The sequence below is a fragment of the Meleagris gallopavo genome, chromosome 23, assembly GCF_000146605.3.
Source record: "Meleagris gallopavo isolate NT-WF06-2002-E0010 breed Aviagen turkey brand Nicholas breeding stock chromosome 23, Turkey_5.1, whole genome shotgun sequence".
Taxonomy (NCBI): Eukaryota; Metazoa; Chordata; class Aves; order Galliformes; family Phasianidae; genus Meleagris; species Meleagris gallopavo.
Window position 1 is genome coordinate 6,153,673 of NC_015033.2, and position 10,305 is coordinate 6,163,977.

The window sequence follows — 10,305 nt, forward strand, 5'->3', positions numbered from 1 at the left end:
GAAGCGGCCCCCCCACTGCGGGCAGCGAGACAGGAAGTGAGGCAAAGCGCATGCGCGCGTCCAGCACCCTGATTAGAGGAGGAACAGCGAGCCTATGCGCCTGTGCAGTACGTGAGTCAGCAGGATTAGGGGTGGCGCATGCGCGGTACTGCGCACGGGTGCTAGCGCATGTGCACAACTGAGAGCGGGAAGGAGGCGGCACCAATCACAGCCTCAGGGGGCGCTGAGGGGGGTTTGAAATCTCACACGGAGATGGGAAACCCCACAGAGCCTTGCTGAGTAGTGGATCTGTGCTGCCAGAAACCACGTCCTAGTGGTACTTTTTGTGTTTAATAGGCCCACAATTATACACCGTGTTATAGTTTCAAGGCAGAAACATTTAAAAACCGGAAGAAAGTAATGTTTTAATCATAATAAATAAAGAACGTGGAGAGATTTTACATTCCAAGTGCTCCCACACCCCAACAACTTAATTAAGAGGCAGTTTCCCATAGCCAGGTGGGAAACTTCTAGCCTTGTTAATGAAATGACACTCAGCTCCTCACATCCCACACACACAGCCAAGGTCTGGTCACAGCGGGCTCTGGGGAAGCAGGGGACACCCCACAGACACATTCTTGGTATTACTTTCATTAAAATCAGGAAAGAAGGAGGTTGCAGATTTTAGGGCTTCAACTGAGACTGCTGGGAGGTGTGGGAGATTTTAAAGTCATTACATTACGGTGTCTCTCCATCATTTCTCTTCCATTTCTTTACAGGCAGCACGAGCAGCTCTCTTCTCAAGTATCTTCCAGTAAAAATTGCAGTCACTCCAGCTGGAATTTCTAACAACCCCACAGCCCTGCTGGGTTGCAGATCCTCAGCCAGAACAGTGCTCAGCTGCCATCCCAGCCCCACTGTTCTGTCACTGCAGCCCTACCGCCAGGCACGGTTCAGCAGTTTCACTTGGGCCAGTCTCTTTGTGATCATTGTGGCAAACACCAGCCCGAAGAGGACGCTGCTGATCAACACGTAGTCGTAGTCATCTTTCAGGACATCAAACTGCTTCGAGGGGTACACACGGGTCTGGTAGATGTCCAGGCCATAAGCCACAACCTGAAGAGACATCATCATGAGCTGGTATTTCATAAAATAATCATCCTATATCTGCAGTTGTGATTAAAAGAAGGAATTATGGAGTGCTGAGCAGCCACATAATCAGAAGTTACAGACTGCCTGCTGCTCTCCCCACAAACTCCACAATTCCACACAGAAGCTGCTGCCTTGTGCTCACCAAACAAGTAGACTCCAGACCAGACGGGGCTGTGTAAATCCCTCTTATTTGGGATACAGTCTGATTGTAGTTGATAAACCTCTCAGCGTGGATCTGCACATCTGGGGAGTAGGGAATCAGGTTCTCTTCTCTGAAAGGCATTTAAAGAGATATCAAAACCCATCCAAACAGCACGCAAAGGACATCATCTGCAGTTCCTCATCTGATCAGCACAGGCTGCTGCCCTAAAACAGCAAAATTAGCAGCTCTGCTCCAGTGCAGATTTATTTTTGCTGCAAGAAAGCAATCAAATATGCCAGGTGGGTCAGACTGCACTGCAGCGGCCTCCTTTTAGGGTTCTAATGTTTTATGTGTCACTCTAACAGCCAGTTACTCAAACTGCTGTCTCTTAGGGTTTTTGCTGATGATAAGACCTGCTGTATTACATATATTCCATTGTCACATATAGGGAACAAAGCAGCTTCACTTAAATTCCTGCAAGAACTGCCCCAAATCTGTACACTGTATCACATTCTCTTATTATACACAAAATCCATCCATCCTGAAGCAGGAATAGCAGCTGCTGTGCCTTCCTTACCTGCTCTGCTCTGTGGGGATCTCTGGTCGGCGAGGATCCAGCAGAGCCTTGGGAAGGGAGAGGATGGCACCGGAGGGAAGTCCAACTGCACGTAAAAGAAATGAATCTTAAAAACTGTCAGTTCTGACAGCATTTTCTAATAGGTAATACAAACACTCTCCTAGTGCACATTCTAGCATTTGCCAGGAGTCCAGAGCAGCCCACAGGCAAGCAAGATGTTGGCCAGAGAAGCACACTGGCCTGATTTTGAGCGCTGTGCCTGACTTATGCAAGAATAACTACCGTGTTCAGACCAGAGCTGCAGGCACTTACTCAGCAAATGACGGCTGGTGATGCCTCGCTCAGTGATGGTGGCCTCCATGGCACTGATGGCAGAGGGGAAGATGTAGGACTGCTGGAGGACCTGAGGTAAAAGCGGGCGGTCCAGGGAGCTGAAGGCTGTGGCGTTGTATTGCTCTGTCCCCTCATACAGCTCCAGCACAGTGAACTCATTCCGACGTGCCTTTGTGTTCCAGTACTGGTACTGAAACGAGAGAAGGATTTTAGGAATGCAGGGCACGCTGACACAACAGTACAGAGGTAGCAGGAAATCACTGAAGATGATCAAAAGTCTTCTCCAGTTAAGTTTGGCAATTGCCCCTAACTCCTAAAAATCAACAGTGAGAACAGAATAACGCTCCTTACCACCACCCAGTTCTCTGAGTGGACGATGTGGACAGGTCCCTTGGCTTTCTTCTGTACTGATGAGTGGATGATCCTGCCTGTGACTCCATCAATCAGAAATATCCCAACAAAAGTGCGCTCATGGTGCGTGTCGGTGCTCTCTGTCACCACTGCAAGCAGGTTTGGATTCAAGGACTGCAGCAGCAAGAAAAGAAAAATCAGCTAAGATCCTCACCTACCAGGCACTGCATTTATCTGCATTTCACCTGGAACTAGGCATATCATCAATTATCCTATTAGAGCAAATAGGGAGAAATCAAACAGCAATTTCCCCATCATTAGATGCCTGAGTTAATTGCAGCAAGGAAAAAAAAAATTGCAAAAGAAACCTGCAACACAATTAGCATTGTTTGGGAGGATTGTAGATACTGATGCATATAAATAGAAGGAAATAAAAAAGTGGCACCACAGAACAAAGGCTCAAAGCAGTGTCCACCAATGCTGAAAATCTTGCATTAACAGAAAGCTCCTATGGCACCTTATAGAGAACACTGCGGTCTCCCATCACACGGCCCTGGGAGTGCACGTGCTCACTGGATCTCTTCCCTTTCACTGTCACTATCCTCTGTACTTCGGTGGGTATGGCCACCTGCCAGCTCTCCTCTGTTGTCAAGTCCTGCAAGAAAAAAGCACCACCTGGTAAAGTTTATCTGTCCTCACAAGACACCACCCGAACCAGTAAGACATGAGAAGCTTTCTTTTTAATGCTTCTGAGACACATTTTAAAGCTTGAAAGAATTCTCAAGTCAACTGACTTGCTTTTATTCCAAGCAAAACACAATAAACCAAGTGATCCACTGTTACCCAAACAACATTGAAGAAGGTGACATCATTTAGATTGTAATATACCTTCCATACCTTTTTCAGCCTGAACCCAGAGAGCTTTCCCTGCTCGGCATCCACTAGATAAAAGAAGATGGAATGGGCCATTTCTTCCAACTGGCGAAGAACATTCTTAGTTGCTGGGAAAGCTGTAACCTGGGAAAACAAAGAACAATGGGAAGAGATTAAAAATGACCAGGCAAACAGAAAACACAGTAGATTATTTTGAATCAGTTAAGCAAGACGAGGTCTGCCTTACCAGAATTACCCCGTAGTTTTGTGTAAAATGAGACTTAATGGCAATTTTTGTTGTTGTTGTTGTTCTGCTCCCAAAGGGAATGGAATCACTGAAAACTCTCTCCAGGCAAAGCAATTTACCTTGTACTCATCGTCGATCAGAAGTAGTACTTTGGCGTAGTCTTGATCCATAATAGGCAGAAGCAAAGTCTGAAGAACTGGACGCTTCAAAACAGGGGGTGCTACTTGGCTTCTCTTCCCAAAGATGGGGTTAAAGACGTACAGAAAGCTCATTTTGGTTTCCTAAGAACCAAAACAAGATGCAAAACTTCATTTAAGACAAACGAAAGAGCTGTTTTTCTACCAGTTATCTGCCACTGTTCATTATTCAAAACCTAGATTCAGCTGCTCCATCAGAGCATTCTGTCTGGACGTTGTTATAGCACTGAAGTCATTTCTCTAATGACACACCATGCTTTGAGGGTCAGAGGAGAGGGACCCACCTTATCCTTAACAAGCAAGGTGCACTGTGGAGGGTGGGGGAAGTGGGCTGTTGTTCTCTGGACCATCAGCTTGAGGGAGGCACCTGGTCTCACGTTCCTGAGGTACTGCTTCCATAGGATGGTGCCAGAACTGCTTTCAATTCCAAAAAGCTGAGCAGAGATAGAGCAAAACCAAAGTTAAGAACATCTCTCTCACATTCAAGCACTGCACCTTCTTTTGGGGTACGAAATAAGAATTTCAGTTCCTCCTCAAAGCTACCACAAAGTACTCTGCACATCTTCAAAACATTATTCTCAAAGCCCAGGTAAAAAACTGGGGGGGGAATTCAGCACTGAGGCTCTTCACTACAGTCTAGAAGCAGAGTACTGCTCTGGCTTCCTCACCTTTCCTGAAGCAGTGACCATCACCATCATTTTCTGGAGATTGAACTCATCCCTGGCTAGATTGTCAATGTTAATCTCATTTTTAATCTGGCTCCGGGGTTTCCTGGCATCGTAGAACATCTTCCAAAGGTGAGCAGTCCAGGCTTGCAGCAGGATAAGCTGGGAGGACAGCCGCTTCAGAAACATCCCCAGCAACCCATCTGCAAACAGACCAATGGTGGTAACAAAGGAAAAACATCCACATCCCACTCCATATCTGAGATTACAGCCTGAGCCAGGAGAAGAAACACTGCCATGCATGAATTTATGCCACCTGTTTTCCTCTGCCTTTCCCTCCAGAATAGCAGATTTATACTCATTTCTGTGACAGACCCCCTGACATTTACCAACCTTTTCCCACTTACATCTCAGCCCAACAAGTTGCTCTTACCAACTGCAAGCAAACCTTCATCTAGAGAACATAACCTCCTCTTTAATATCCCTTCTTGCTCGTGCCCTCCTGAAGCTAACCAACTTGTGAGGTCTGCATCTCCCTCTACATCCATCACTCAGATCAACAGAAGTGATTGTTGTTAAAATAATAAAAAAAAAACACATCAAAAACCACAATTCTGTCCAATAAGAGTTGGTATTTAGCTACTTCAAAGAAGCAAAACACCAGGCATGAAGTGTATTTCACTATTAGGAATGCAAACAGAAAGAAAATCAAGTTCCACTGAGAAGTGTTAGTTAGAAGCAATTAGAAAACACTGCATGCAGTCTGAGGTTACCTTGAATAGCTGCATCCAGGACAGCAAGAAGAACAAAACAAAGCAAAAACAAAAGCTATTGCAAATGGGTCTTCCAGAAAGGGTACTCTAAGGGGATCAAAGGGAAATGTTTAGGGAGAGTGGTGAAGATCATCCACAGATGGTGATTGGTTTTGACTGTAATACGTTTGTGTCCTCTGCCTTTGGCATCAGACTTGAAAAGTCAAGGCAGAAATGGGTTTATTTCAGCTCACTTTAATTGCCAGGAGTGAAAATTTGAATCTTAACTCTCAGTTCAGAGGAAAAAGAAAATGATATACTTCTTCAGAGAGAAAAAACAAACAGACTCATATGCTTAAGGGTGATTCCACTAGTCTATGGCTTACCTGCTTTCTTCCCAAATTCTCCCTCCAACTCAGCCTGTGCACCCGTCAGAGGCAGATCCACCATCTCCAAGCTCACCACTTCTGCCAGCGACTCCTCTCTGCTCCACACAACCTTTCCTGGTAAAAAAAACAAGTCCAGGATATTGGAAAAATCAGAATGAAGTGTAAGGACATAAGCCCTAGAACATTCACATCACTGAGATGGACCTCCAACCCTTTCTGCAAATGTGTGTAATCTGCCATGAGGATTTTTTCTGCAGAAACATCAAGACCTAGAACATGGCTCAGACTCACCCTATGGTGAGTGCCCAACTCCCACCCCCCCCCCCAAAAAAAACCCTAAACTAAAAATAAAACACTATAAAATTGATAGGCTTTCCCTGTACAAAGAGCACAGCAGAACAGTTTCCCAGCTGAGATATCTTTGATGATGCAAGATGATGCAAGACTGCAGTATCTTCCACAGCACATCAGTTTCCAAAGAAAGCAATCCTAAAATATGGGCCCTGGGTTCTACAGCACTGGAGTTTTCTTCTCATCCAGAACAAGAAGGTTGCTGGTAAAACCTAGGCCAGGTTTGCTGTTTGTGCCAATCACCTGGCTGCTGGAGGAACAGCAGCATGTGGTCTTCTGTTTGCACCAAGGCTCGGTAGCCCACCGAGTCATCCTTCTTCAGGAAAACCTGGATATAGAGCTGAGGGAAAAAGAAGAAGAGTAAGCCAGTCAGGTTAGTGATCACACCATCTGCTTGGATAGAAATGAACTCTCAGGTGAAACAAGAGCAAACAGGATAGCTGCATGCAGCAATGTTTTCACCTGATCTCAACAGCTCTACAAATGATGCCAAGTCAGGGTATGAAGGGCATTGCAAGCCCCACAAATCACAGGATTGAAGTAATCTTTTCCCACTCACCTGCTCTGGCTTGGCACCGTTCTGCTCCAGGTGAAAAGTAATCGTGGTATCCAGCAATCTTTGTCCAGTTTCAACCAGATAGAGATTGATGTTGTAGGTTTGATTGGAACAGGTTAAGGATTCCTGTAACACCGTGCAGAAAAATGCTGAGATAAACTTACCTGTCACGCCAAATTCTGCAGCAGAATCTCACGTGAGCAAGAACTATGGCTTCAAAATGTTTTTAGATTATTTATCTGGAGCCCCCAAAACCAAGGTTTAACATCTTCTATGTTCTATGTTCCCACAAGCAAAGGGAAGGGACTGTCAAGAACTTCTACTGCATATGGGAACGATCCCCCTCATACTTGTTTCTGGGAGTCCTCCAGAGCACTTCCATGAAGGCTGTCAGAACTTCCAGGTTTCTGAAATGAGGAAGACAGAAGGTAACATGGTTTGACACACCCATGAGAGTATGATAAATAAATTGCTTTGTGTGCTTGACAAGTCTCAGATTGGCTCTGAAAACAGCAGACAGTTCTGCTAAAAATGAGGCTGTGCTCAGCTCAGTGCCCATAAGAACTGAAATCCATTGCAGATCAGAAAAGTGGACTTCTACATGACACACCAACAGTTCAGACAAGGTGAGCCTTATCTGGATGTAACCAAGATCTGCATGCATTGCCACTGACTTCTCAGATCTGAAAAGATCATTAAGTCTCACTCTTTCCAAAGTTACTCATCATCCAGGAAGGAATACAAGTGTGCAACCCATTCCCAAGGCACGTTCAGATCACAGAGCTGTGCTAAACACACAGTTCTGACAAGCTGTACCCACCAATTCGTTCCTACAGGTCAGCACAGCTGCAACGGTCTTCTCCCCAGTTGTTGCAAAGCTCACCAGAGCTGCCTGAAAAAGAAAAAAAAGAGCAGCAATAAGTTATACAACACAATAAAAAACCAAAAACTCAACAAAAACTACCTGTGTAGCAAATTAATCCAGACTGCAACTAACAAGAGATGAGATTTCACTGCCAATTTTTGTGTTGTGTGACAAAAAAATCTCTCTGAAGCTGAAAACACTCCTCAAATACAAAAACAGCAACCATTCACCCCAAACCCAGGATAGCTGTCACCAACAAAGGACAACTAAACAAATGCTTTTGGAAATGCATCAGCAGATGATATAAATAAAACCAAATGCTTTCCAAATGTTGCAGCAGAGAGCACAAGTGAAAAGAGAAATTCAGCAGCTTGCTCAGAACACTTGCTCGGAACACAGAAGGGGTGTTTGACTATTGTAAGGAATGTTAAGCTCTACTGGCTCTCTCAGTGGAATGCTTTTTTCCTGGTTACCTGCTGGAAGTCTCGCAGGTGGCTCAGCAGCCCCTGTTTGCACTGCAGCAAAGAGAAGTGACCCGGAGACAGCTGCAGGAAGAACTGAGTCCGCGAAGCGTTGATCACACTGGGCTGAGTAGCCAGTATCCTGGGCTGGAAGCCATCAGCAAACTCCAGGTCAAGTGACTGTGGAAGGAAAACAAGCACGTGTATTCATGAAAACTTCTCCCCTTGTGAAACTAATAGCTTCCTTTCATCAGCAGCAACAGACACTGTGAAAAAGTTATGTGCATCACGAAAAACAAAGAGCAAAAGCAATAAGACCTGGACTGCTGTTGAAGCAAGGCTCTGACAACACCAATCCAGACAAATTGACTTAAGGCAGACACAACGTACAGTTTTCTCCCTCTTATGGATCATGCTGCCTCCAGCACATCCTCAGTCACTGTGCAGGTTACCTGTAGGAGAATCCCTGTGCTCCAAGGTGCAGGCAGGCACCAAATCAGCTGGATAAGTGCATATGAAGTCTCTCAGCACTGCTTACCTGCAGCGGGATCTGCTTCACCTCCTGCTCAGTCTCCAAGGAGCAAACGTAGAGCGAATGCGTGGCAGTGTCTGCACACACCAGCACTGCCTCCCCCACCACACCGCAGGCTCCATTTAAGCTCTTCAGCCACGGGGCTGCTACTTTGGTCTGCCAAGAGAGACATCAAGTGATGAGGACGTCAACAGCAAAACTGTCTTTAAAGAATGAACTCACTGACACAACTCCACACACTGTGTTCGTTCATATCAAATTTGCTACTTTGGATTCATAATTGAGCACTACCTGTTCTATGACTTCTCCATCCTCCACTCTGAGCGTTAAAACCTTCAAATGGCTCTGGGGGACAACTCCAAGCACGTGGATCACTCCAGTCCCATGGGAATATAACATCTGGTACTGAGTATTGTCACTGTGAGAGAAACAAAGGTCACAAAGCATCGTTTTCTCGTGTTATTGCTACCAAAGGTTTCCAAGAACATGAAGGAACCGCAGCATCTTTTCCTCTCAAGATGTCAGGCTCTGAATCTGAAACTTCTGCTTCAAATACATTCTCACCTTTCTGGCAGGTGTTCTACCCACTTCTGGTGCCCATTGGACAGGTAGTGCAGGGAGATGGCTGCCTTCTTCAGCACTGCCACGTACTTCACTGCGTCCTGCAGCCCCACCAGACTCGCGGTCTGGAAACTAAGCACAAGTCAGACATGATAAATTAGAGACTTATCTGCAGGTTATCAAACAAGGTGAATTTTCCTTTTTCTGGACATTTAATAGCCATACCTCCTACACCTTCTGAGTCACTTTATTATCTATGCATGCAAGATGCCCAAAGACCACATTCTCATCACTGGGAGTTAACAAAGCCCTGGATGCAACCACCAACCAGCTACTCTCACAACATCCAGATTTTCAGAGACTAATCTCCCAGCTGTTGTACTGCAGTCCAAGTATGTTAAGCTTGCTAACTTAATGCTAACTTATCCGCGGGACAAAGGTGGGAGAGAGCCCTGACCAACACTACCTGCCCGTGTCCAGCGATGTCTCCCAGTTCAGCCCTCCAATGTTGGTCTCCCAAGAACGCAGGATGCGCCCAGCGCTGGATACAGTGATGGCATCTGCACAGAGAGCAAAGGGGAGGTGAACCCAGAACCTGCACCCAGCATGGGGCAGCAGAGCCAGGAGCTCTGGCAGCAGGACGGCTCCTGTGTGCTATTGTTGTGATTTCCTCACCCTGCCCGTGGATCAGCATCGCATCGATCGCTCCTTCAGGGGTGGCTTTATCTGCATGGCGCCACACTGAGAGACACAGAAAGTGAGCAGGAGGTGGGCACAACGAAGCTGTTGGTTATTGCTTTCAAACCCACAGCCTCGGGACCTCCCAGAGAGCCGTGTCCTTGTCCTCACTGCCCGTTGTAGGATGTGCAGGTTGGATTTCAGGGACAATCTCTGCTCTGAAATAGCAGCGACGTGCTGACACAGCTGCACAGGGAGGCGTGGGGTCACCATCCCTGCAGACGTTCAGTGTGGAGATGTGGCACAGAGGCACACAGGCAGTGGGACAGTCGGCTGGGTTGGGGGATCCTGGAGCTCTTTTCCAACCCAAACAACTCAACGGCAGAATGCAGCTGCAGGTGCAGCCGCCCTCAGCAGCACCGCAGGCCCACTCCGAGCACCCCGTGCCCGGCCCCCCCCGTCCCACTCACGGATTTCGCCGCTGCGGGAGTTGAGCGCTGCCACCACGTTCTTCTCAGTGCCCACCAGCAGCTTCTTGGAGCCCTGCGCGGCCTCCAGAGAGGCGAACTTCAGCTTCCCCACGTACTGCTGCCTCCTGCGGGGACGGGCAGCGTGAGACGGGCGCGAGCCGCGGCGAGAAGCTC

General features: G+C 46.8%; 1 protein-coding gene across 1 annotated transcript in view; it reads right to left on the reverse strand.

Annotated features, from left to right (window-relative positions):
* Positions 1–378: 378 nt before the first annotated feature.
* The window catches only part of EMC1 (ER membrane protein complex subunit 1), an 11,492-nt gene continuing 1,565 nt past the window's right edge, over positions 379–10,305 (reverse strand). The window contains exons 2-23 of the mRNA XM_003212301.3: positions 10,132–10,302; positions 9,659–9,724; positions 9,450–9,543; positions 8,987–9,115; positions 8,714–8,840; positions 8,429–8,578; positions 7,903–8,070; positions 7,385–7,456; positions 6,915–6,971; positions 6,568–6,690; positions 6,252–6,348; positions 5,655–5,771; positions 4,520–4,719; positions 4,136–4,285; positions 3,774–3,935; positions 3,432–3,551; positions 3,052–3,189; positions 2,535–2,708; positions 2,163–2,373; positions 1,851–1,935; positions 1,274–1,403; positions 379–1,095 (exon numbers count right to left, since the gene is read on the reverse strand). Of these exons, the coding sequence (XP_003212349.2) occupies positions 916–1,095; positions 1,274–1,403; positions 1,851–1,935; positions 2,163–2,373; positions 2,535–2,708; positions 3,052–3,189; positions 3,432–3,551; positions 3,774–3,935; positions 4,136–4,285; positions 4,520–4,719; positions 5,655–5,771; positions 6,252–6,348; positions 6,568–6,690; positions 6,915–6,971; positions 7,385–7,456; positions 7,903–8,070; positions 8,429–8,578; positions 8,714–8,840; positions 8,987–9,115; positions 9,450–9,543; positions 9,659–9,724; positions 10,132–10,302 (2,921 nt within the window). The 3' untranslated portion in view covers positions 379–915. The remainder of the gene's footprint in view (positions 1,096–1,273; positions 1,404–1,850; positions 1,936–2,162; positions 2,374–2,534; positions 2,709–3,051; positions 3,190–3,431; positions 3,552–3,773; positions 3,936–4,135; positions 4,286–4,519; positions 4,720–5,654; positions 5,772–6,251; positions 6,349–6,567; positions 6,691–6,914; positions 6,972–7,384; positions 7,457–7,902; positions 8,071–8,428; positions 8,579–8,713; positions 8,841–8,986; positions 9,116–9,449; positions 9,544–9,658; positions 9,725–10,131; positions 10,303–10,305) is intronic.